This window comes from Monodelphis domestica, chromosome 1 (genome assembly GCF_027887165.1).
Source record: "Monodelphis domestica isolate mMonDom1 chromosome 1, mMonDom1.pri, whole genome shotgun sequence".
Taxonomy (NCBI): domain Eukaryota; kingdom Metazoa; phylum Chordata; class Mammalia; order Didelphimorphia; family Didelphidae; genus Monodelphis; species Monodelphis domestica.
Window position 1 is genome coordinate 530,768,459 of NC_077227.1, and position 27,362 is coordinate 530,795,820.

The 27,362-nt window shown below is 33.5% G+C and overlaps 1 protein-coding gene across 2 annotated transcripts in view; it reads right to left on the bottom strand.

Annotated features, from left to right (window-relative positions):
* The window catches only part of HEATR5B (HEAT repeat containing 5B), a 147,087-nt gene that overhangs the window by 30,169 nt on the left and 89,556 nt on the right, over positions 1-27,362 (bottom strand). For both annotated transcript variants that reach the window (XM_007476089.2, XM_001380840.4), the window contains 9 exons: positions 25,117-25,368; positions 21,451-21,632; positions 19,377-19,445; positions 17,836-18,015; positions 8,945-9,182; positions 7,531-7,785; positions 5,904-6,031; positions 3,001-3,145; positions 2,028-2,294 (listed from right to left, as the gene is read on the bottom strand). In XM_007476089.2, coding sequence (XP_007476151.2) covers positions 2,028-2,294; positions 3,001-3,145; positions 5,904-6,031; positions 7,531-7,785; positions 8,945-9,182; positions 17,836-18,015; positions 19,377-19,445; positions 21,451-21,632; positions 25,117-25,368 — 1,716 coding nt within the window. The remainder of the gene's footprint in view (positions 1-2,027; positions 2,295-3,000; positions 3,146-5,903; positions 6,032-7,530; positions 7,786-8,944; positions 9,183-17,835; positions 18,016-19,376; positions 19,446-21,450; positions 21,633-25,116; positions 25,369-27,362) is intronic.

Here is a 27,362-nt window from a genome sequence, read left to right on the forward strand (position 1 = left end):
TCCTCAATGTAGACTCTATATTCTAGTCAAATTGGACAAACTATTACCTAATTGCATTGTCTTTTTTTGCCTCATATACATGCCTTTCCTGCCTGGAATGGCCATTCCTTTTATCTTAGTCTCCTGAAATCGTTCTTTCATTTGCTTCAAAGTCCTACATTAAGTGCAATCTCTTCTATGAACCCTTCTCTATTTCTTTCTACCTAGAATTGAGGGCCTCCTCAAACATCTACTGTCATCCTGACTTCTATATGTGATTAATTTTTATGCTTACTGAATACATAGAAAGATATATAGATTAATAACATGTATATCTGTATACATAGAAACACATATACACACATGTATATATACAGTGTCCCCAAAACCTTAGTGCAATTTTATAAGTTATTAAATAAATATAGTTCATATAACCTTTTATATACATATAAAAGTTTATATAAAAAGTTTATATAAAAAAATAAAGTTATTAAAACTTAACTACAGTTTGAAACTATCCTGAGACTTTTGGGATATCCTGTATATGTAACAGTTTTTAAAAAGATCTCTCTAGCTCTCATCTTGCATTTCTAATTATCTATGCATTTCACTTGGCTGTCCCATTTGCATCACAAACAAAACATGACTAAAATGAATTTATTATATTCATCCCCTAAATCTGTTTCTCCTCCAACTTTCTAATTTCTGTTGAAAGCAGTCCAATACATGGTGTTGAAAACACTATCTTTCCAGATTCCCAGGTTCATAATCTTCCAGTCACTCTCAACTTATTATCCTTAACTATAACATTTGATTGGTCACTAAATCTTGTTAATTCTACCTCTACAATGTCTCCTTCACTTGTCCTCTCCACTTAGACAACCAATACCTTAATTCAGAGTCTTATCACTTCTCACCTGGACTATGGGAAAAAGACTCCTAACTGAACTCTTTGCTTTGAATTTTTTAAGCTCTGCTTTTGAGCTTTCTGCTCTCCTCTCTCTAATCCAGTTTCTACCAAGCTATAAAAATAATCTTCCTAAAGCAAAAGTCTAACAAATAACTTCCCTGACCAAGGATCTTCCCTATCTCTAAGATAAAATACAAATTATCTAATTGTTTCTAAGTTATAACAAATAAAACAAAAGACAAACAAATAAGAACAACAAAATGCTAATTCCTCAACTTGGTTTTTAAAGTCATTCACAATCTGGCGTAAGCCTTATGATTCCAGATTTATATAACATTTTCCCCATTGGTGCACTCTACATTCTAGCCAAAATGGTTATTTGCTTCTTAAGTTTGGCATGCCATATCCCACCTCCATACCTTTGAATAAGCTGTCCTACTGGTCTGTAATGCATTTCCTCTTTATTTCTACCTGTTAGAATGGCTATATTCCTTCAAGTCTGAATTCAGATGTCACCTTCTACATGAAGTTTTTCCTAACCTATCAAAGTGCTTAGTGGTCTTTTCCTCATCAAACTATGTTGTATTTATTACTTTATTTACATGTTAGATCCCCTCAGCAGGATGTAAAATCTTTGAGGACAAAGAATATTATCCACTTTGTCTTAACATCTGGAACCTTGCAACAAGGACATAATATATGCTTGCCTCATTGAATTGAATTGTTTCCTTTTCCTGAACCCCTTTATAGTTCTACTTAGTCCAACAACAAAATGTTAAGATAGCTGTGAATTTTGGAAATTTTCTAAATTCCCAAATTGGACCTTTTTTTATTTCTCAGACTAAACACATTTAAAGATATCTGCCAGATGTTAAAAAGCAAACATTAATTTTTTTTCTCAATTTCCACCTGTTAATAGCTAATTTACCAAAATGATGTGGAAATTTCCATAGTTCATAAAAATCAAAGCTTTTCTTATGACATTTTTAATTTACTTTAAAAATAATAATATCCATCATTAGTTGGTGCTTGAGTTTTGTAAAGGAAAAACAAATTAAAATATAACTTAAAATTATAATGAAATAATCTCAATCAAAGTTAATACATATTTACTTGTATATATTAAGAACTACTGTACCAGCAGGAGAGCAAAGCGATGGCAGGTCTGAGAGAATGGTAACTGAGGCTGCCACTAAACGAGCACTTTCTTCAGATAATTGCGTTTTGGTGGATACATGACTTGGTGAATCTGACATCTTGGTACTGAGATGTGGCATATGCCGTACTAAGATGAACATCAATAGCTCCATGGTTGCAAAGACAAGAGATTTTCCAGGAACAAGACCGCCACTGTCACCTCCTTCTCCTAATACAGGACAAGTCTCTTTTTCCATATCGTCTTCATCTTAGATAAAAGAAAATTTGGTGAAATTTCCTAAATAATAGGCAGTACATACCACCACATAAAGCACAATATGATTAGAATACTTAAAAGTATTCAAAAGGTCTAGCAAATACAATTCTAACTGATACTATGAGTTAAACCTCACTTTAATTGGCTTTATTATATGTCCTAGGTAATTTTATTATACTCAAAACTGCTTTCATAAAAGGGATCACTGATTGGGCTTTAAACTATTTTGGTTATATAGAGATTTTTATTATAATAAACTTATTGTAATCAAATTTGTTAAGTATATGGATCTCAGATGAAAATAAATCTGATTTTATACTGCTACATTATGTTAAAATGAGATTAAAGTTATTAGTAATTTCTACGACCTTAAGTATTAAAATGATTCTGAATTTATCAACTGAAGAAATAATAAGAGAAAGAGTAAGAGCAGCTTACTTTTTGAAATAACTCTTTGAAGCAAAGGCTATTATCATCCTTGTTTTACAGATAAAGAACTGAGACTGAGATGTTAAGTGACTTGATCAGGCTTACAAAGCTCAAATCTGTGGTTAGATTTAAACTCAGGTCACCCTGATACCAAATCTGGTACTCTGTTATCTATGTAGTACTACCTATTTATAAAGCAAAAATATTACTCAGTCTCCTTGCAAAAAGATTTTTAAAAAAGAAGTTATGGTGAATGTTAGTGCCATACTCAGAGTATTTCTTTTTTCTTGCAAATGATCTTGAGCTGCTCTAACTATCTGTTGTACCACTCCAGTTACCAGCAGTTGGACTGAGGGTGGATTCCAGGTCAAAAGGAGTCGATGTAGCACATTCAGCAGTTCAACACCAATTAGCTATGATAAATTAAAAGAGAGAACTTTAATTCATTCTTAATTTCCAAAAAATTTACTTAAATAAAAATCTAATAAATTAATGTGTAAAAAATCAAGAAATTTAGAGATTAAGGTGTTATTGCATAACACAAAGAACAAGAATAACAACACACATATAGCCCAATTTTATTCTAATGTATTTTCAGGCAAAAAATCTGGATTTTGATTAATATTTAAATACTTAAAGAGAATATAGAATATGTGTGAATCTTTTGAGAATTAAGTTCTTTTAGTCACTCAATAACATTACCCACCCCACTATAAGTGATGCCTAAGCAAAAGTATTATTTCTTAATCTGAATAAGTAGAAAAAGTCAATATAAAAAAAGATAATTGCATTTTAAGTAATTTTCACTTATATAATATAATGAGCAGTGACTACAAATTAAATCACAGAAATCAAAAGCTTATATATTTCTCTGTCTCTCTTTCTCTATTTTTTTTGTCTCAATATTTTTGCATCCGTGTCACTCATATTTTCAGAAGATAACTTAGCTTTTTATTTCACCAAGAAGACTCAGGACATACAAAGTAGAAGGCAGATCTATTTCTTCCATTTCAACTATTCAAAAATTCTCATCATCACCATATATAATCTCTTCCTTCTGGCTTTCTTCTCTATGCCTTTTTAGAAATAATATCTCTAAAGCACTCCATGATCCTTTTTTTTTCATTCTCTAGGATGGTAATTCAGAAACCATGCATCCTAAATCTTGTTCTAGCTATTAAAAAAAATATGCCATTGACTTTTTTCCTTTTCTTTAAAGCCAATGCTCTTAGATAAAGTTGTTTGTACCTGATGTTTTTATTTCCTCACTACTGTAACTTTATAAACATATATATATATATTTGAACAGTAGCAAAGTTGGTAAGACATTCAAAACTAAAATATTCACCAACTGCCTTTTGGACTTCAATTGGATGTTTGGTAGGCATCTCAAATTCAACATGTTCAAAACAGAATTCATTATCTTTTCTTCCAAATTCTCCCCTCTTTTCAACTTTCCTACTGTTGAGTATCAAGGTACCATTATTTTCTAAGTCAGCCAGGCTTGTAATCTCAGTTTTACCTTCTATTTGTCATTCTCATCTCATCATCATCATCAAAATATATCTATGTATTTTATATATTTACACATGTAAATATATAGATACATATATGCATATGTGTACATACACATTTCTGGTTCTACACAAGACTGGTTCTCCTCCATCTCACCCAGGGCTAAAATGCAGGATTTACTTTTGGCTCTGATCTCACTACTGGTTAGCATGGGAACTTTGACCTACTTCATTTTCAACTTGGGTCAGTTGCCTCCTAAAAGAATCTGGTGGTGCTTGCTCCCAAAAGTTCACCACATTGATCTCAAATTTTGAGTGAATATACATAATATATAGCCCACTCTAGTTAAGAACTCCTCAAATCAAGAGATTCACTAATGTTACCTTCCCTCAAGTCTGAGATTAGAGATGTGCACTTTCATATCTCAGCCTTTTCATAACTTTATCATGAATATCCTTGATATATGTGTAAATTACATTCATGATGATGTAATATAGACAAGAAAAAAGACATATGAGTAGTTTAATGAAGTTATTTGGTGTTCACTATGCCCAGTGTCTCTCAAATCTCTTATTGAAGAAAATACCTAGGCTATAGAGTTGTGAGGCTTCTCTGAAATATACATACATCTGATTTCTTCTGTTTCCTGAGCCAGAGACATATTTTCCAACATTTTTGCCATTCTCTACTATGCTCACTTTAAAATCAAGTCACTGAATATCAGAGTATAAGTTGATTAAAGTTAGAGGTATTATCATATTTTTGGTTGAATTTCTCTCCTTTTATCCTGCAACAGATGCTAATAATTTATAAATACTGTGGTCTTTTGGTTTATGCTGATCACTAACACTACAAAGTAAGATGATCAGATATCCCATGAAATGTTTCCTCTTGCTGCCATTGAATGCATGGTAAAAACCAACTGTGCAAACTCCTTCATTTGCTTTTTTAGAGAAATATGAGAGCCATCCTTCCATATAGCTTGATGTGATTTGGATACTACAGTAGCGTCTTCATTTTCCTGCTGCTCTCATGCCACTTCTCTCTGCACACTTACACACTTTCCTTATAACAATAATAATTTCAAAGTTAAACCTTGCTCTCCACCATTCCCCCTACTAACAGTATGTCCCTCTTCCACTGTTTAAAGTTCAACCTGAAATGCTATTTCTTCTAGAAGTTCTCTCGACTACATGTGAGAAATTATCGATTTTACCTAACAGAAAATCCATATCATGGGATGAAAGATCCATTTGTGTATTTAAGGTATCTATGAATGTGTTGTAGTTTCCTTACTAAATTATAAGCTCCATGAAGGGATGGAATATCCTATTTAAGCTTTTTATCTCATCCAGTACATTTCTCTGCATACTTGATAATTGTTTGACCAGATCTGTATGTGTTAAAGGTATATCAATCACAAAAAAGTGAGAATATGTAGGTTTACTTATGTGTACAGATACAAACCTATTTTTGCATATATATATATATATATATATATATATATATATATATACATCAATGTTTTAGGAGAAAAACAAATACTAAATATTTAAAATCATAGTCTTGTAATAATATATAGTATGTTACTTAATACATTTATTTCAACAAGTTAGATCTACTTAATATCAGGAGCATAATTCTATAGCACTGTACCTGATCTTCTCCAATATGAATTCTGGCACAAGGGGAATCCAGCAAGGTATGCAGTGCCTGCAGACATGCTGTAACATGTTCAATAGGTTCCTCAGGTCTTGGGGAACAAAGAAACTGTATACTAACACCTGCAATACATAAAAATTACTCTAATTTTTCATCCTAACAAAGTTGAAATTGCTTTTATATAATACATAGATTGTTCTATGTATTATACATATATGTATATTGTAATAGGGAGAGAACTGCCAGCAGTCAGTTCAAAAGATTCCTTTCTTCAGCTGATATCATCAAAAGCCAGAAACCTGTTTTCAAACCTCCAACCCAAGGTCCTTCAGGAGAGAAGTGCCAAGACTGTTGGGACCCTAGAATCTTTGCCCAGATCTTGTCCCTTAGGCTCCCATGTGACTCTCGGTCAATCACTCTAACATTTGCATTACACAGTCTTTTGCAAAGTCCTCTACCTATTACAATATATATATATATAACTCTATCATTGTTATGGAGAGCATCATAGACTAAAAGTCAATAGCTTGTCATTTCATTAAAAGTAATGACTCATCAAAGCCCCATCTTTCCTAAAATTCACTCAATTTCTCATGATCTAATGCAGACTTTCACTTAAGTTTAATAATAAAAAGAAAAATTAAAGGAAATCAATCATTGTAAAATTAATCAATAGATTGGTTTTTCACTTCAATGATCCAGTCCAGAGAGAATTATTTTAAGATATTATGTTGTTTAAATTACATTAAAAACCTAAAAAAGATGTACAAAATGATATCAGGAATATATACAAATATACAAAGTTTAAGATGAGATCAAGATGGGGCAGTTAGGTGGCTCAGTGAACTGAGATGGGAGATGGGAGGTTCTAGGTTCAGATCTAGCCATAGGCACTCCCTAATGGGGGTGCCTATGGCACTTAGCCCCCATTTGCCTAGCCCTTACCACTATTCTGCATTGGGATTAATACATAGCATTGATTCTAAGATGAAAGGTAACGGTTTGAAAAAAAAAAAGAAGAGATCAAGCTATATGGGTATTTTCAATATGTTGAGTGAACAACAGATGTCCTTATTTTGAATACTAGCAAAGGCATTCTGTAAGTTCTCTTTAAGTTAACAGATTTACTAATTAGTTTAGCACTTATGCTTTTCTCATTTTGTTTCCTTTTTATGACAAATATATGAAGGCAACAAATTTCACTAGACAGTTTAAATTCCTAAGTGTTAAATCAACACCTACAAGTGTGATATCAATTTAGATTCATACAAAGTTATTTACTGTGTCTTCTCATTATTCATCATGGTACAGTCTGGTAAATGCCAAGCAAAAGGAAAAACTGCCAATTGGTGACGGAATAAATTTTTTCCTCAGAAAAATACCCAATAATATTCTTCTATGAATGCCCTGGCAACTGAATTTTTACTGGAAATTTTAAAATATTTTAGATATAATTTTTTATAATAATCCACTGTTATTTTTAGAAGATAAGCTAAAAATCTTACCTTATTTGATATTCCTTTGATGAGTATTGATGAGCTATTAACATTTTCATCATAATGAAGAGGAGAAATCTCATAGATAATAAAAATCTTGAAATACATTAATATAGTATCCTTACCTAAAATCAGATGCATTCTGTCTTTGTTAATTTCTGGCAAAGATTTAGTATTAGCTGTTGCTCCAGGTGCCTGGTTTAAAATGACAGGTGTTGGACGTTTTTGTGAACCAGATACTGATGTTTCTTCAATTGGTTCTGAACTAGTAAATCCTGTGCTATTTAACCAAAGTGCTACTGCGTGGAGAATTGGAGCCCAAGAGTTCCGGTAATGAAGCCGAGCTGTATCAATTGTCTCTGGAGTATAAAATGCTCCTCCTGCCATTCAGTTAAAAATGTTTACTTCTTAGTACAGCTATTCCTCAAATTAGAAACAACACAGTTCAATATGAAATCCAAACCTCATTTCTCCTTGTCTGGCTACCACTTCAATTAATATCCCCATCACAGTTTCTGCATAGGAAGCTCATCCTCACCTGTCTTTTCCATGTGTCATGGCTGGGGTTAATAAGTATTCTCTTCTCAATTCTGCTAGGGCTATTCATAATCCTAATATTCTCTTCCTTCCACAGTCAAGATTATCTTTTTTTTTTCTATTACTACTTGGGCCCCACCATTATGAAGGCTCCTGTTCTTTCCTTTTTTTCCCCCCCTCCCCATTGCCATACAAAACATTACAAGCATATTATCTTACAAGTAGTATGGAATAGTAGATACTAAATAAATACATAATATTAGATTGTCATCAGGGAATCTGCTTTATTGTTAAGACTTCAGTAGGGAACATGAGATGATGTATAAGTAGCATCTAACTTACAAATGAGCTATGAACCAAAAATATAATGAATGAGTTTTCCCATAACATAAATATTATAAATAGGGATTGGGTTCTATAGTACTACTAAAAACTAAAGACTTTTCAAGCATTACAGAGAATCTAATTCTTAATTACAACTTTTTTTTTTCTCCCAGGGAAAATGTATTCTAAATTTAACAACTTCCTTTTGGACCCAAGACATTCATAAGTAGAAGACTACTTATATGGCCATGTAACAGAGTACATTTTTTTCCTAATGAGCAAATACAGTATTCATTTTAACTTTTGTTGATTCTACAACTTTCAAGAAACTTATGGGGAAACTTAATAGTTATTTAATAAATTATTATTCAGGTGTCCTGCAATGCCAATATTTTATGATAATATTCACCATTTTGTTTGGATGAATAGGTAATCCTGTTATCTTTCAAAGGTCCATAAACATGAGTTTTCATGGAAAATAAGAAAAAGAATATTAAAGCAATATAGTCTACCATTAAACTCTCAATGATTTAAACAAATTTATCTGAAAGTATTTAAATATGCAAATATACAAAATATTATTACATAACTATAAGATATTACTACTTGCTTCTAATTTTTTATGTTTAATTCTCATATAAACCCCACCTAAAGCAAAATTCCATCTATCATACTTACCATCTGGTGGAAGTTGACTTGAAAATTCAGCTGGTAAGGTCAAAAGTGCATAATCTTTTAATGCTGCCAGCCAGAGGCGACTAAGTATAGGCAACTCAGGTTGTACAAGTGTAATTAAACTGTCTGGTGGCAACTCATCTATGGTCCCATAATCATCATCTTCATCATCAGTGGTTTTTATGGTTCTTTTTGGTTTAGTCTCTGCTTCCTTTTTAATATTCATGGCAACAACATAAACCTGATCAAAGTTAAAGCATATAAGTTAATTAAAAGGAAATATTGTTTATTAACCATAATAATCATTTCATTTATTACAATTAACTGATTAAAAATATTGGAAAACAAAGTTTTGTGAATTCCTAGTAACCACAAAACTCTCCATTATTCATATTAGAGTAGGATTCATATTTTTTTGCCATGGTCTGAGACATGCTCACCTCTCTGACTGATCTGTTTTTTGGCTGCTTTCCTTCCTATCACACTTGTTTTTCTTGTGCAGACTCATGAAGACTTTACTAAACTCCTTTATTTGTCCTGGGTTAACATGTCATATTTACTTCCTCCCCCGTCCTCCTTATAATGCTACAGACTGTATTCAGTGTAAAAGTTTGAAGATGGGAGACTTTCACACAAAGGATTTTTGTAACATTCTTCCCAGACCCTATATGATGATATTCCTTTTAGTCAGCCCCCCCACCTTTCCCCTCCTTAATGTTACTCCCCTTCACTCACTCCCCTCTTATTTATTCCCCTCTTACTATAGTGCCTTTTAAATGACCCCCCCCAACCTCTCCCTCCCTTATATTCCTCCCCTACCCACTAGCCCATTTATTACCCTTCTACTTCTCTATAGGGCAGGTTCAATTCTCTACTCCAATGGAGTTGATTGTTCTTCCCTCCCTGAGTCAATTTCAATGACTGTAAGATTTAAGTATTACCTGTCACCAAACTCTTTCACCTTACCATTATATTGGTCTTTTCCCCATCTCCCCCTGCATGCTTCTTTATGAAATATATATGTATATATATTTACCCCATTTTATCTCTTTTCCCATTTTTCTTAGTATTAACCTCTTTTGTAACCTTACTTTTTAAATACATCTCTGACATATCATCCTAAAGAGTTTGTCACTGTTCCCTTTAAGTATACTTCTTCTAGCTTCTCCCAATGATAACAATTTTTAAGAATTACCAATATCATCTTTTCTTATAGGAATACAAATTATTTAAACTTATTGAATTCCTTAAAAAATTTTTTTTTCCTTTCTTAATTACTTTTGGGTGATTCTTTTGAGTTCTGTGGCTAAACATCAAAATTTCTGTTTTAAGTCAGGTCTTTATTTTAGGAATACTTGGAAGTCTTATATTTTATTAAACAACTATAATTTCCCCTGCAAGAATATAGTCAATTTTGCTGGAGAGTTGATTCTTGGTTGTAGACCCAATTCCCTGACTTTCCAGAATATTGTATTCTATGCCTTCTGGTCCTTCAGTGGAGCTGCAGGTCCTGTTATCCTAACTATGGCTCCATGATATCTGAATGGTTTCTTTTCAGCAACTTATAGTATATCCTTTCCTTGGTCTGAAAGTTCTTGAATTTGGCTATAAAATTCCTAGGCATTGTCAATAGATTTAATGCAGGTGGATTCTTTCAATCTTTACCCTCTTTTTCAAGAATGTCAAGGCAGTTTTCTTGGATAATTTCCTGTAGAATAATATCTAGGCTTTTTTCTTTTGTCATGATTTTCTGGTAGTCCAATAATTTTTAAATTGTCTCTCATGGATCTATTTTCCAGGTCTGTTTTACCAATGAGGTGTTTGATATTTTCCTTAATTTTTTTCATTCTTTTGATTTTGTTTTATAGACTCTTCCTGCCTTGTGAAGTCATTTGCTTCTAGTTGCTGAATTCTAATTTTTAGAGACTGAATTTCATACTTGGCTTTTTGATCATCCTTTTCCTTTTGATCTGTTTTTCTTTGTAAGTCATCTTATACTTTCCTTGCCTCATTTTCAAGCTGGTCAATTTTGGCTTTAAAGACACTATTTTCTTTTTTTTTAAACATTTATTTATTCCCTATTTATCCCCCCCCTTATTTTCCCTGTAGTCTTTCTAAAGTTAACCCCCCCCCCGCTCCCTCCCTCTCTTGTACTGCTTCCCTCCCCACCAGACCTTTTGTTACCCTTCTACTCCCCTATAGGGTGCAAATCTATTCTCTGCCCACAATGGATTGGATTGTTTTTCCCTCTTTGAGTCACTTTCAAAGCACGTAAAAGTTGAGTATTTCCTGTCTCCGACCTTTTTACCCTTCCAGCGTATTGATGTTCTCCCCCCTCCCACCATGACCTTCTTTATGACATAAATTACCCCCATTTGTTTATTTTCCCATTTCTTTTAATATTAACCTATTTTTAAGCTCTAGTTATATATATATATATGCATACTCATGTGTATGTATTTTTGCATGCATATATCTATATACCTATTTATGTCTTGTCCTTTCATCCTATACAGTTTGTTGCTGTTCCCTCTAAGTATACTTCTTTTTGCTTCCCAGCTAATAACAACAGTTTTTAAGAGTTACCAATGACCTCTTTTCTTATAGGGATACATATCATTTTAACTTATTGAGTCTCTTAAAAAAATTTTTTTTGTTTTTCTTTTTTCCCCTCTTTTTTAATTACCTTTTGATGATTCTCTTGAGTTCTGTGCTTGGACATCAAATTTTCTGTTCAGGTCTGGTCTTTTCTTTACGAATTCTTGAAATTCTTCTATTTTGTTGAATGACCATACTTTCCCCTGAAAGAATATAGTCAATTTTGCTGGGTAGTTGATTCTTGGTTGTAGACCTAATTCCCTTGCTTTCCGGAATATTGTATTCCATGCCTTTCTTTTTTTCAGTGTGGATGCGGCCAGATCCTGAGTTATCCTCATTGTGGTTCCTTGGTATCTGAATGACTTCTTCTTGGCAGCTTGTAATATCTTTTCTTTGGTCTGATAGTTCTTGAATTTGGCTATAACATTCCTGGGTGTTGTCAGTTGGGGATTAAGTACAGGAGGTGATCTGTGGATTCTATCAATCTCCACTTTTCTCTCTTGTTCAAGGATTTCGGGGCAGTTTTCTTGAATAATTTCCTGTAATATAATGTCCAGGCTTTTTCTTTTGTCATGGTCTTCTGGTAGGCCAATAATTCTTAAATTGTCTCTCCTTGAACGATTTTCTAAATCCTCTGTTTTGTGAATGAGATGCTTCATATTTTCCTCAATTTTTTCATTCTTTTGGTTTTGTTTTATAGTGTCCTGCTGCCTTGTGAGGTCACATGATTCTAGTTGTTATATTCTGGTTCTTAAAGACTGGATTTCATCCTTAGTTTTTTGGTCGTCCTTTTCCTTTTGGTCAGATTTTCTTTGGAGGTCATCTTTCATCTTCGTCACCTCATCTTTCATCTGCTTTGCCTCATCTTTCATCTCCTTTGCCTCAATTTCCAGCTGGTTGATTTTGGCTTTCAAGACACTATTTTCTGTTTCCAGATGACTTATCTTAGTTTTTAAGTTCTTGTCCCAATTGTCTTCAGCCTCTCTTAATTGTGTTTTGAATTGCATTTTGAGTTCTTCCAAAGCCTGTATCCAATTCGCTGGGATTTCTGATTTTTCCTTTGCTGATCCCTCCCCCTCTGTTTCATTAGCTCTTTGCTCATTACCTGTGCAGAAACTGTCTATTGTAATTTCTTTCTTCTTTTTCTGTTGTTTGCTCGAGTTTACCCCTTCTTTGCTCCCCGTATTTGGCTGTGCTCTTGCTCCTCTCATTTTGTTTTGGTTTTGGGGCTGTCAGTCTCCCCTCTTGGAACTTTGTCAGATCTCTTGGTACAGTCTCTAGGGGGAGGAATGTTAGCTTCCCTGTCCTCTGGGGGCTTTTGATTGGATTGAGTTCAACTGGGTCGGGCTGTATGTGGTATGAAGCTCTGAGGCTCTGAAGACTCCTGGAAGGCTGGGCCACCCAGGCTCTCTCCAGTTCTCTCCCTGCTTCTCCACTGTCCGCAAGTGCCTTTGCCCGCCTCCCTAAACTCTCCGTGATTCCTCTTAAAGACACTATTTTCTTGTTTTTAGTACATGTGCCTCTATTTCCAGACAACCTATTTTGATTTCTAAGTTCTTTTCCCAATTTTTTTCAGCCTCTCTTGTTTTTTGAATTGTGTTTTGAGTTCTTCCAAAGCCTATGTCCAATTTTCTGGAGTTTCTGAGTTTTTGCTTGGTTCTCTGTTCCATTTGTTCTTTGTTCATTACTTGTATAGAAGGTGTCAACTATAATTTCTTTTTTTCTTTTTCTGTTGTTTACTCATTTTTTTCCTTCTCTGTCCCCCACCCCTTTGTTGTCTGTATTCTTGCTCCTCTGTTTATTTGCTGAATCTGTTGGTTTGGGCTATTCTGTCCTGAAGGGGCTTCTTCTCTGCTCTGCTGATTAATTGGATTAGGCTGATGGAGCCAACCAGTTGTATTAATGAGCCCTGGGGTCAGATCTTCTCCAGCTTCCAGCAGAAGCTGAAGGTGAAGGTAGTTACCATCAGTCCTCCTCTCCTCCTTTCTGCCAGCTACCTCTCTGCCAGCTGCCAGGTCAGAGCCTTGAGCTTCCTATGGTGATACAAGGTACTCTGTGGAGGTTGCAGCCTTTGCCCTGGGATCCCAGTCATCCAGATTCTTACTTATACTTACTCTCAGTGGGGAGGTGTTGGAGATTGAGCTTTTCTGACCTCTGGAGGCTTCTTATCTGCACTATTAACAGACTGGATTAAGCCAGTTGAGCTGATCTGCAGAGCTGGATGTGCCCTGAGACCAAAACTTCCAGAGGCAGAGGCCCAAGATGGCAGAGTAGTAGCTGAAGACTGAGACCAACCTGCTCTCCTTTCTGCCCTTCTCCTCCAGCTGCCTCCCTGCCAGCTGTGGTCAGAACCCTGAGCCTCACGTAGGGCTGAAACCCTTGCCCTGGAGATTCCAGCAACCTCTGGAGTCTCAGAACAGTAGGTGGAAGAAGGGTCCTGGGACCTTCCTTCTTTCTTTTCCTTACCCCAAAGAATTCAACCTTCTCTTCATACCTGTTAAGTCGAATTGAGCAGGAGGGTCCCCTGATTCTATCCTATTGTTGGATTTGGTTTTCTGTCCCCCTTGAAGAGCTTTGTTTTTGATTGGTGTGGAAGGGTTTTCACAGAAGACTCAACTTTTGCTACTTCTAAGCTGCCATCTTGACTCCTGATGATATTCCTTAAAACTCATGCAATATTCTGGCATGGCAAGAGCTAGAAATGATACACTATTTATGTGGTTCACCTAGATGTGTTCTTTTCTCTTTTCAAGCAAAAATTATCTTAGTTAGATGAACATAAAAATGGTACTACTAGCACTGTTTTTTATAATATTAAAAGCATTAAAAATATTCCTGCAGGGAAATGAAATATGCTTCTCTTTTGTGTATCTCCTGGGATTTGACAATGAGCAGATTGAAATCTAAAGAACATGTTACTAAGATGATTAACAAAGAATCTCAGTAGGAAACAACTAAATTAAAAATCATTTTCAGTTCAATTGAATTCATGAAAATTTATTACTTTCTGATTACATTCAACACACTGAAAGATATAAGAAATTCAAAGATGATACACAACTTATTTTCAAGGACGTCACAATCTAAGGGTCCAACAACATGGAAACAAATAATTATGATAGAAGGGAAGAGTCTATAGTACCTATAAGAGCAAGTTGAAACCAAGTATTGTGAGAAATATGAGAGAGGGAAAACTTTTGGCTGATAAGTAGTCTGCTTTTTCTACTACCAAGGATCTGTATCCATATACTAGCATACAACTTTAAGGGAAGTCATATTTGCTGTTAGTGACATTTACATTTTAAAAATAAATCCAATGAGAATTTCAAATAGTATAATATAATAATGTATATTATTAATCTTCATTATATAATTTTTGATCATATTACTGAAGCAAAGAAATACATTTAGGAAAGTTAGCAGAACAGCTACTGTTACTGGAGAAATGATCTCGTGATTAGGAACATTACAACTGTCACTATTTTAAGGGAAGTTGCTGAATGTGGTTAGAAAATTGAGAAAAACTTCTTTGAAGACAAACTGCATTTTTGTTTTATCACTCTAATTTTTATCAGTTGTGCCATGTTAGACCCTTATGAGAGTTATATTTGGCAATCAAAGAAAAATGTTGTGCATTTTGAGTCCAAAATTGAATTCCACAAAAACTGCTGATAATGTATTTTATGCACATCAAAATAACAATGAAGTGAGTCAGAAAAAAGAAAATTTCATTTTCTTGCAAAACGTATTTCCTAAAGTCTTGTCTTAATTTAAAAGAAATATTGAATTTATCAACAAGAATAAACAACAAATATAAATATTACTACTATAATTATGATTGCCTAAGCTAAAACAAAAAAAGTAAAAGAAAATGGTAGAAAGGCATTCTTTTTAAAAGACAGATTGATCTGTATCCTAGGATTCAGTAAGAAAAAAAATAATATCCCATGAGATATTTTGGAAATCATGTGAACTTTTTCACTTTTTCATTTGTGAAAAGAGATGACATAATTTATACCCATCAACTCTATCAATATTGATTAAATATTGTAGATTAGCAAACCCTTATCTCAGATCTAAAGCAGCAAGAGGATTCTCATAGTTACCGGAAGGCTTTCTAGTCAAAAGATGCTGCTGTGAAAGTAGGAAACTAAAAAAATAGGCTAGAGGAAGAATTAAAAAAAGTTCCCAGAAGAGGTATTTGAGAACAAAGCAACAGAAGTTAGAAATGCTTGGTAAAAAGAGTGGGAAAGATAGAAATAATGTAAATAAAATAAAACTGAGAAATACTGGCTTGGTATAAGAAGGCAGGGAAATTAAATACCAGGACTTGAAAAATTCATTCAGATGTCATTGAAGATTCCTGAAATATGACCAGATGAGAGAATACTGGTTTGGGGGAAAAAAAGTTCTCTATAATTTGTGTTTGTGTGCATGTCTCATTTAAGTTTCACATAATAATAAAGAAGTAATTCATATGAATCTGAACATTTCACTTAGTTTACTGTAAGAGGATAATTTCCAAAGAAATTGGCAATAAATCAATGTTTATAATTAGAAAGTAGGAGATATCAGTCTTTCAAAGGAACTCTTGACAGAATTCTTGGGAAATACCTAACAACTTTCAGATTCTGTGATTATGCATTTAATTTGTGTTATTGATGTTATGAGCATTTCTAGAATGTCAAGTAGTAGTACAGAAATGAGGAATGAAGAGGTAAAGGAATGAACTTATTATCTTTTCACCCAAACCTTCCCCTGCCCCAATGTCCCCTATAGAGGGCAACACCACCCTCCCAGTCTCTCCTCACAATCATAGCAGTAAGAAAAACAAGGAGGTCCCTTACTGGAAGTCTTTAGGGAAAGGATAGATGTTCAGACATGTCATAGAGGAGGTTCTTTTTCTGATATGGGTTGCAACAGATGATTTATAATTTAAAAAAATCATATTAACATTGTCCCTTCTAATGGCATTTGTTGTTTTTCATAGATGTAGTTTTATAATCCTAACTAAATTACAAGCCCTCACAGAACAGAAGTCACATCCCATACATTTTTAATCCCCAGAGTATATAGTATACAGATCAATATCTAATCAATATTTTGATGTTTAGATGATTAGGGTGGTAAGGCAGTAATGAACTTTTGAGTGATTTATTTAACAATGTCTTATTACTTTGTATGCATTAATATATGCATATAGATTATATTACATGTTGTTATATAATTATAGATTATGTATATATATATATATCCAACAGGGTGCCATACTATTTAAATTGATCAATATATTACAATTACTTTGAGGTAACCAAATGGCAATTAAAAGCCTTATTAAAGTGATGCAATTTCATATAACTTTTGGTTGAAAAATGTAAATTTATAGACACATGAGAAATTTTTAACTGAAGTCTTTAGAGTGGTATCTTAAAGAGCAGCAATAATTTCCTATATCAGATTCATCATGCAACTGTCAAAAACAGAATACTGGGGGGACAGCTGGGTAGCTCAGTGGGTTGAGAGCCAGGCCTAGAGATGGGAGGTCCTAGGTTCAAATCTGCCCTCAGCCACTTCCCAGCTGTGTGACCCTGGGCAAGTCACTTAACCCCCATTGCTTAGCTCTTACCACTCTTCTGCCTTGGAACCAATACAGTTTTGATTCCAAGATGGAAGATAAAGGTTTAAAAAAAAAACAAAAAAAAACCCAGAATACTGACTTGGTTATTATATCTGACCTAATATGGAATTTTTTGTTTTCGTGATTATATCAACTTTTTTATTTGATAAGAACAAGTGAAACTCCATCTACTACTTACAGTCCTAGAGAGATGACTGGGTCAATGAGAGATTAAATGATTTGTTCATATTCACAAAGACAATGTGTGTCAGAAGAGAGAATTAAAGTAATACCTTCCTGATTCTGATGGAGCCTCTGTTCACTATACTATTTTGCTGATATCAGCTCCATCAATATTAAGACAAAATAAAAAGAAAAATGTTTTCCTGATTATTTTAGTTCTTGAACTAAAGTTGTAAGGATTTTTGAATGAAAAAAATTCAAGATTTTAATACTTCTTTTTTGTTCTCACTTTTGTTTATAATCATGCATAACAAGTTCTGATGATTCTTTTTATTTCTTATGGATTTGCGGTGATTGCATTTTGCTCATTTGTTTGTTTTATTCCTGCTCTCTTCTATGTAGTCATCTTGGTTAAACATTTATCAATTTTGTTAGTCTTTTCTATAATTATTTTAAAATGAACTCACAGAGGCTTAAAAAAAAAGGAAACTGTTACCTCAGCCCAAGCTTTTAGCACTGCTAGTTTTTCCATAGTTGTGGCACTTTCTCTATAAAGTTGACTGGAAGATCCTTTTCCTGCCTGTACTTTGTCAAGCGAGGAAACAAGTAAATTGTGTACTCGACGGAGATCATTGAGATCACTAACAACCCCACTTCCAATCCATGTGCTACAAACCTGGACAAATAAGAATAAAGTTATTTTTTATGCAAGCAAATAAAATTCTTTTTTTGCAACTTAAGCAACAGAAGAATACAATATGAATAAGTGGAAGAGAATGAAAAAGGAACTTATTAGAGGAAGACAGAGAAGAATATATTAATACCATGTTTTTTAGAACTTTATTGTAGCAATTCTATAAAAGGCAAAATGGTTTTCCTACATTTTCTTTACTGTACATTAATGTTTATCATTCCCTAAAATTACCATGATTTTAAAAAAATGTTTTGCTAACCTAAGTCATTTAAATAATCAGTGAGTCTCATTAATTGAGATACATGTCAATCAACTGTACCAATTAATGATGGCTTATATTTTCTTTTTTGAAAGGCAGGAATAATCTAAAAATATTTTTCTTTTCCTTGTCCAAAGTGCAAAGGTATAACTCAATTGTGGTAGATATTTAAAAGTTCAAGTCAATCATTTTAGAATTTATGTGGTGTAATAATCAAGGCCAAGAATTCCACATAGATCTTTCTCAGGTTACTTTTCCTTTCCCAGCATGCCTTGCTCTCCAACCAATGTTCCTGCCACTCAAGCCCCTCATGCAAAGATTCCAATTTCATGTCTTGCACTTGATTATTACAGTGGTATATTCTTATTTATAGATTGATATGAAGTAAAGAAATCCTTAGATTCTTAAAAACATGATAATAGAAAGAATATTCAATTCATTCCATAAAGAAAAAACCTAGAAATTACTGAAAACTTTTGGAATATATTACTTTAGAAAGAAGTATAGTAATGTGAGAAAATTCTCTTTGATTAATCTTATAGCAAAGTGATTTCAAGTGGTGAAATCTTTTTTTAAGATAAGAAAATAGCTTTCTAGCAAGTCATTTAACTTCTGTCTGCTTCAGGTTCCTCTTTTGTAATTTGAAGATAACAACAGCACCTATCTCCTGGGGTTTTTCTTATAATCAAATGAGATAGTAATTATAAAGCACTTAGAATAGTTCTTTGCTCATAGTAAGTATTATATAAATTTTAACTGCTATTATCATCATTATTATTACTGTACAGTTGTTCTTCTATGCAAAGGGCCATAAATTTTCCTATTACTGAATTACTGAATATTACAGATGTTTAATTTTATGGACTCTTATAGACCATCCTTATACATTTCTTAACCTTGTCATTTATTTTTGTTTCACTTAAGATTTCCATGTCTTGTTAGATATAAAGACTCTTAAGTCACCAAATTTTTCCAATATTAGAAATATTTGTTACTTAATTTTTTTCTTTTCTTATCATTTTTAGAAGAGAAGTGAATTCCTAAAAAAGTTTAAGCAATAAGTATAAAAAATATTTTTTCCTACCTGGCAAGCTTTTGCAATTATGTCTGATGGAGTATCTTGTGAAAAAGCTGGTCTGAGAGCTGCTCCCACCTAGATAAGGGAAAAACAAGGGATTTATTTATGAAAAGAAAATAATAAAAATGATAACTTTTATGTCCTTAAAGCCAAAGAAACTTTTAATTCTTCCATTCTCTACCTTAATACTTTTCTTTTACCTCCTAAAAAGTTATCAGGATCAAATCTATATAACATAACATCTATTGACTCATTTTAGACAGTCCCAAAGTAACAACTTAGCAGTATTAACATTTATTAACCACCTGCCATGTGATCTCTTAGAATGAAAAGAAGGTCTCTATCAGAAGCTTACATTTCAATGAGAAAGAAAACAAGAATATATACAAGTATAAATATGGAATAAATATAAAGCAAATATAGGGATTCCAAGTAGTTAAATAAAAGTTTAATTTAGGGGGAAGGACATTAGCAAGAAAAAGCCTAATGTATAAAGTGTGTTTGAGCTGCATCCAAAAGGAAGAAAGGGAATCCATGAGATAAGAGAAGAAAGTACATTCTAAACAGTCAGTACAAAGGCATGCAGTTGAGAGGTAATGTCATATTTGATGAAGAGAAAGGCCAATTTGGATGGATTGAGAATGCAAAAGGGGGAATAATGTTCAATGAAGCTAGAAAGATGGTTTGAGGTCCAGCTGGGGTCTAGAGCTTTAAAAGCTAAAACACTGAAATCGATTGAACAAGGAGTCATGATGAGAGCTTAAGAAAAATTAGTTGGCCCTAGGATGGAGAACCAGTTGGAATAATGAGAGACTTGGGGCAGGGAGACCAATGAATAGATCACAGCAAGAGTCCAAGAAGAAATAAGGGCCTAAACTAAGGTAGCTGAATGGATGAACAGAAGGGCAACTCTCAGAAATCAGAAATTTTATGGAGATAAAAATGGCAAGACTTGGCAAATGATTAGGTCTATGGGATGAAAGAAAGTAAGGACTTAATGATATTGCTAAGGTATGCCAAGTATGTAGAGAACTAGAAAATGCTGGTGCCACTGAGAGAAATAGGCAAGTCTGAAAGAAAGATGAAGTGTGAGAGACAAGAGTAAAGAAATTAAGTATTTTTTTAAGATACTTTAACTTTTACATATCCCTATGACATCTACTTTGAAATGTCCAGTAGGCAACTGATGATATAGAACTGAAATTCAGGAGATAGAAAATGGAGCTTGATATTTAGATATGGGAGTCACCAGCATAGAAACAATTACTAAATTCATGAGAGATGGAAAGAGAGAAGAATTGGGTACACAGAAATGAAAGGATTTAGGAAACGTCTGATTGAGGACTATGATGTGATAAATGTTGTATTCCAACCCTTCTCCAGCAGAATGTAAACTCCTTGAGAGAAGATATTGTTTTTAGTATTATCTTTATATCCCCCAAATAAAACACAGTGCTTTGCACACAACAGATGTTTAATAAGTGTTTATTGAAATGATGTTGGTATTTAAATATTGGCTATGGGAGGGAGATGAAATTTAATTTGTGAGAAACTACAATCAGTCATATTCTTAATCCATTTTAGCAATAGTTTAAAAAAGTTTTTAGTATACATTAAATTCCCAAATTTAGAGTTACTTCTATTCACTGGTAGTTAAATCCATCAGTGTTAACAGGAGAAGGATGGCAGTTTTCTTGCCATTTATAAGTTCCTCTTCACTGTTGGGATAGATACATAGTTGTGAAAAGTGGTAGTCAAGTTTTATACAGCAGGTAGGCTGCATTTACCTATGAAGATCAATCAATTAAGTTAAGTTTAATAAACATTTGTGAGTTAGGCATAAGCTCCATTAGCTCTTATTCTTATTTTATGGTTATTACAATGAGATCTCATAAAAATGTATTAAAATATCTTCACACACCAAAGTTTCTTTGATTACCAGATGATATAGTGATATAGTGTACACCTGACATGAGTGAACAGACTGGATTCTCAGACAATTCCTTTGAGAAGTCAGAGATCTCAAAATTATTATCCAAATACTAAACAGTAAGAGATGATTTAATAAATATTATCTCACATTAGCTTGGTACTGCTCCAGAATCACATGACCTGGAAATTCTGGCTCAGGCACAGATGCAAATTTCTTGATAATGTCCTCAAGTGCTTGAAGCCCAGCCATCCGCAGCTGGTTGCTGTGATCAGTAGCAGCCATGAATGCCATGCGTATCAGGTCAGAGAGATGGAGCACTAAAAGATCATCTAAAAATAAAAGTAAAACCAAAGTGGAAACTTTCCAAAATATGTTCTATATATTAATATGGAAATTTCTTGCTTTAAATAAATTTCTAAAGGAAAAGTGCTAATACTTCATATATTTTTTCATGTTTACTTAACAATAAGCCATGCATAAGGAAGTTCATTTTTATATCTTCAATACTTCTGGCAATCTTTCACATACTGGAACTACAAAACTACAAAAGTACAGACTGGATCTGTACTGACAAGTAACATTAAAAAGAAAAACCTAACAGCCTTAAGCCCAAAATTCTTGACTAACTCCTTTAGATGGCAAAATGTAGATGGGATCAGAAATTAAGAGATAAATAGAACACACAAATGGAGATATTAAATTTAGAAAAAGAGTATTATCTCCTTGCTCCTTTACTTAAATATACCTTGTATTCTTCTTCTTCAACTGAAACTATTCTCTCCAGTGTTACAAATATTCTCTTAAATGTGTAAAATCTGATGGTTTTTTTTCCTGACTTCAACCTTCTTGACCTCTTAACCTATGGTTTTTATTTCATACAATTAAAAATTGCTGTTTATGTAAATTTTATATATTTAACATTATTGATCACCATTTCCTCCTTCATATATCTCTTTATAGAATAAAATTTCTTTTTTTGTGCTTCTTATCTTTATTTAACAAAGTTGAGATACAACAGTATGATACAGTGGAAAGAACCTTGGATTTAGAGGCAGATTTGGGTTCTCATTTAGGCTTTGCCACCTATTACTAATGTGGTTTTGGGCAAGTCACTTAACACCGCCAAATCTCAATATTCTCATTTACAAAGAAGCAAGAGACTGGAGGAGTTTGGGTTGATCTAGATGACCTCCAAGGTTCTTTCTCACTCTAGAGTTATTGCTATCTCAGGACTAGATACTTTGACTATTTGGTCAAAATTTCAATCCAAATATGTTACTTAGATTAAAAACTGTGGAGGGTTTACAAATCTGTTTATCTTGGTATCCACAACTGTAACTAATACAATTCATAAAACATGAGAGGTCAATAAATGCTTATTAATGAATGATAAAAGTTAAAAGCAACAAAGCAAGTAGATCTATGGAGAGAATTATTAAAGAGGCATCTTTATCTCATCATGAAAATGATCATAGCAAGGCAATTTTCCCTACTGATGGAGGAATAAGCTTAGTTGTCCCATAGGTGATAGATCTACTCTTATATATGCCCTCCGTCCTGGCTTCTAAGAAGTATAAGACCTAATTATGGACTACATAAAACTCCCTTGGAGTGACAGCAAAGGAGCTCGTGTATGATTGATATTCCTAAAGGTATAGCAGCCAGGACCATGTCAAAAAAATGCGGTCAAAAAAGATACCACATCAAAAAGAAGACAGGAGAGAAAAAAAAAGTTGTATCCTAGTCATACCACTACAAGTTTCTCAGAGCCTTGTTTGTCATCCATTTCCCCACTCTTCCAAATATTGTCCAGAAACTTAAACAAAAGCTAGTCTAGATAGTGCAAAACTGACTTACCTTAGTGTTTTTCCCTTACCTAATATGGCTGTGGGGGAATAGAGGGGAAAGGGGTGAGGAGGAAAAGTTGTTCCTGATATTCATCTCCAGTACACAGTCCAAAATGAACCCCTCTGCTTTATGCTAGCTACTAATAAGAGACAGGACCGTGATGTAAAATTTGATGCTATGTTGATGCCTGGCTCTATCTAGTTAGGTATGTTTTTTTCATGGCACAATCACGGTATAGGCATTGTAATAATAATAGCTAGCACTTATTATAGCTTTAAGGTTTATGAAATGCCTTATAGACATAATCTCATCTAATAGTTTCATTATGCTATGGGGCAATTTAAAAAAAGCCCCAAATCTGTAGTCAGAGAAGGTAAGTCTGAGTTCGATTTCTGCCACTTAGTAGCTGGGTGACTGTGAACAAATCACCTTCTCAGTTTCACATTCTTTATCTATAATTTTGAGAAAATAATAATTGTACTACCCTACCTAAGAGGGTTGAGATGAGGATAATGACTGCTATAAACTGCCTTCTAATCTAAGTTAAACTACTATTATTATTGAATGATTATTTCAAAGAAATTGCAATGATATCATAACAGCAATATCCCAATTTTTTCTTGGATGTTCAAGTGTGGTTACATAAAACAGATTGAAAATAACTGGGCTAATGTAACCCAACTTCACATTTTGATAGTAAAGAAAAGAACAAAAACCCCTAATATGTTATCAATGCTAGCATGATCAACTATTTAGAAGTAGAATGGAAACCAGATATATGGAATGTGTTTTTCCCTGTAATCCTAGGAACTTTATTTTCCAAGCTCTCCCAACAGGGTTAAAAATTCCAATCAGATTAATGGCATATGACTAGTAGAATTGAGGCTACTTATAAAAATTACCTGAGCTGTATAATGTTTCTGATGATATAGTATGACAATGAGAGGGCATTGTCTGACTAGGTCTTGTAAATAACTGTATCTAATCAGGAAGAAAGTAGAAAGATGTTCTCTTATTTGGAAGTTTTTACCTGTCTATTTATAGATCACAATACCTATACTACTTTCTAAAATTGTATGGTTTTAAATTTTCTTGCACATTCAATATTGTATCATTAAGTTTTGATATTCTCTATGACTCAGCCTATAAATAATCCTTTCATCTTGAGAAAATCAAGTTATAACAGATTTTTTCATTATACTAAGAATTATTATGGATAAAATTGGATGACATTAATAAATAATCTAAAGTATTATGGTTCTTCTTATGCTTATGATAAAGTAGTTTTAAAAAACTACTATTTTTGAAAGTATGAGCCCCATTGTTCATATTTTTCAGATATACTGGAAAGAGCACTGGACTTGGAGTCAGAAGACAGGGATTTGAATCCAAACTCTGACATCTGTTGTGGGGGGAAGCATTCTTGAGTCTTAGTTTTCTTATGTACCAAAAGGCAATAATACCTATACTACCTATCTCACAAGGTTATGGGCAGTAATGAAACAATGTATATGAAACCATTTTGCAAACTATATGATGTCACATAAACATATGAGTATGACAAAATTAAATGTAATATGGATAAGAAAGAAACTTAGGGGACCAGCTGGGTGGCTCAGTGGATTAAGAGCCATATCTAGAGAACCCATTCTAGAGAAGGGAGGTTCTAGGTTAAAATCTGGCCTCAGGCACTTCCTAGCTGTGTGACCCTGGGCAAGTCACTTAACCTCCATTGCCTAGCCCTTACCACTCTTCTGCCTTGGAACCAAGACACAGTATTGATTCTAAGATAGAAGGTCAGAGTTTACAAACAACAACAACAAAGAAAAGAAACTAAGAAGGCAATGTGCAGTAACTCAAATTAATCTCTCTAAGATATTTTAATTATCAGTAAAATACATTGAATCAATAAAAGACTTTTGGGTAAAAAAAAAATATTTACAAATGTAAAAATTCTATATTTACTTGCAGGATTTCTCAGTTTGGCTGAACGTGCCATAGCAAGATCAAAATGAGCCTGGTCTGCATTCTCACACAACATAATGACTCGACACAAGCAGTCAGCAGCAAATACTCGAGTAGCCCAGCGAGGAGCTACAGAAGGCTTTGATTTATCCTCTTCACCTAATGTGGTGAACATAGTATCATCATCCATTTCATCCTTCTTTTCAGATTCTTCATCCTTTCCACCACTTAAAGGCGTTGTAGTACTCATATCTATAAGACACAAAAGCACAGAGGTTTAAGAGACTTATTAAGTCTCTATTATGGGCAAGGCATTGTATTAGGCACAAAGGATACAAAAATAAAAATGAGTCCCTGTCCTTAGGAATCTTCCATTCTATATCAAAAATAGTATGTGTACACAAATAAATGAATTGTAATTTGAGAAAGGAAGAAGCAATAATTGATGGATTTAGAAAAGGCTTTAAGAAAGAGGTGGGACTTCTGCTGAGAATTCAAGAAAGACAAAGAATATTCTGAAAGGCAGAGATAAGGAAAAAACATTTTAATCATAAGGGAAAGATCCTACAAATACAGAGATAAGGAATAAGACATTCAATTTGGGTAACAGCTTGTTTGGAATATAAGGTGCATTCATGATAGTACTAAGGCTAGAAAAACAAGGTAAAATCAGATAATGGAGAACTTTAAATTCTTAGTGGAAGAATTTTTATTTCCTGGAGTTAATAAGATATGACTGAAAGTTTTTAATCAGGGCAGTGATTGATGTCTTCAGAATATTATTCAAGCAACTATGTGGAAGATGGATTATTTAGAGAATGACATGAGGAACAGGAAAGGCATTTAGAGGCGGTTAGGGGCTGGATGAGAGTCATGGTCATATGAATGTAGAAAAGGAGAATAAAGTGAGAGTTACTTTGGTGGCAGAATCAACAAGAATTGCCAATCACATAGAGGTAGGGTGTAATAGAGAATAAACAAGTATGACTCCAAGGTTACAATGATCATAAAGTTTCAGGTTTTGAAAATAACTGTTAGTCATCTAATGCAACTTGTACCTAAATAAGAAAACTTCTTTGCAACATACCCTTAAAAATGGTCTTTTAACCTATTTTTGAAGATCTTTCATGATTGGGAAGATAGCATCTCTAAAAGAAAAAGGGACACTTGGATGAAAAGCCAGTTTAGGCAGATGGAAAGTAAGCTTTATTTTGAACAAACTGATTTTACAATACAAATAGGATATCCAGATGAAGATATCCAACAGGCAATTAGTGATATTAAAACCCAAGAGAGCTAGTAAAGCCAGCTATAGAGATTTAAAAGTCATCAGCATAGATAGGGTTACAGAACCAAGGGGAGCAAATGAGCTCACCAAAGGAGGTGTGGTAAATAGGGGAGCAGGGGTGGGGAGGTATGGGGAGAGACAGAAAGATGTTTAGGAATACCTATACCAAAAGAACTGATGCCAGATGATGAATTGGCAAAGAAGATAGAAAAGGAACAAATAAGACAAGGAAGAGATTAACTGAAGAAAGAAGTGTAAAACCATAGTCAAATAGAGAGGGATCAACATTGTTAGTGAGGGGAAAAAAAAGCTTTAGAAAAAAACAATGTAGAATTGGTGAGGTTTTTTTTTCTAATAAAATAAACATTAACTCAACTAAATTCTCTCTGAAAAAAATGTCAAAAAATGTTTCAGAAGGAGAAGAAAATGTAGAGCTATTATATCTTTCCTTTGACTCTTTTGTTTAAAAAAAATTAAAATTTACTACTGGTCAGTAAATATATTAAGGACTTACTATATGCCAAGCCCTTTGATAAACCTTGAGGTAAAAATAAAGACAAAAATAGTTTCTCCCTTGAGAAGCTTATATTCTAATGAGGAACACAACATGTATGTAAAAAGATACATTCATAGTTGATGGAAGATAAACTTAGAGAATAAGACTTGTAATTAAGGGAACAAGGAGAGGCTTTTTGTAGATCACATTTGAATTGAGTCTTGAAAAAAATTAGAGATTCTAAGAGGCAGAAGGAAGAACAAAGAATATTCCCAGCATGGAGGACAGTCAAAGCAAAACTCCTGAGACAGGAAATTGAATGTTGTGTGGAAGAAATAGTAGGCTATTATGTGTAGGTTATAGAGAGTAAAGTATATAAAGATTGGAAGGTAGAAAGGAATCAAGTTGTGAAGAGATAAAAATGTCAAACAGGACCTTATATGTGATTCTGAAAGTAACAGT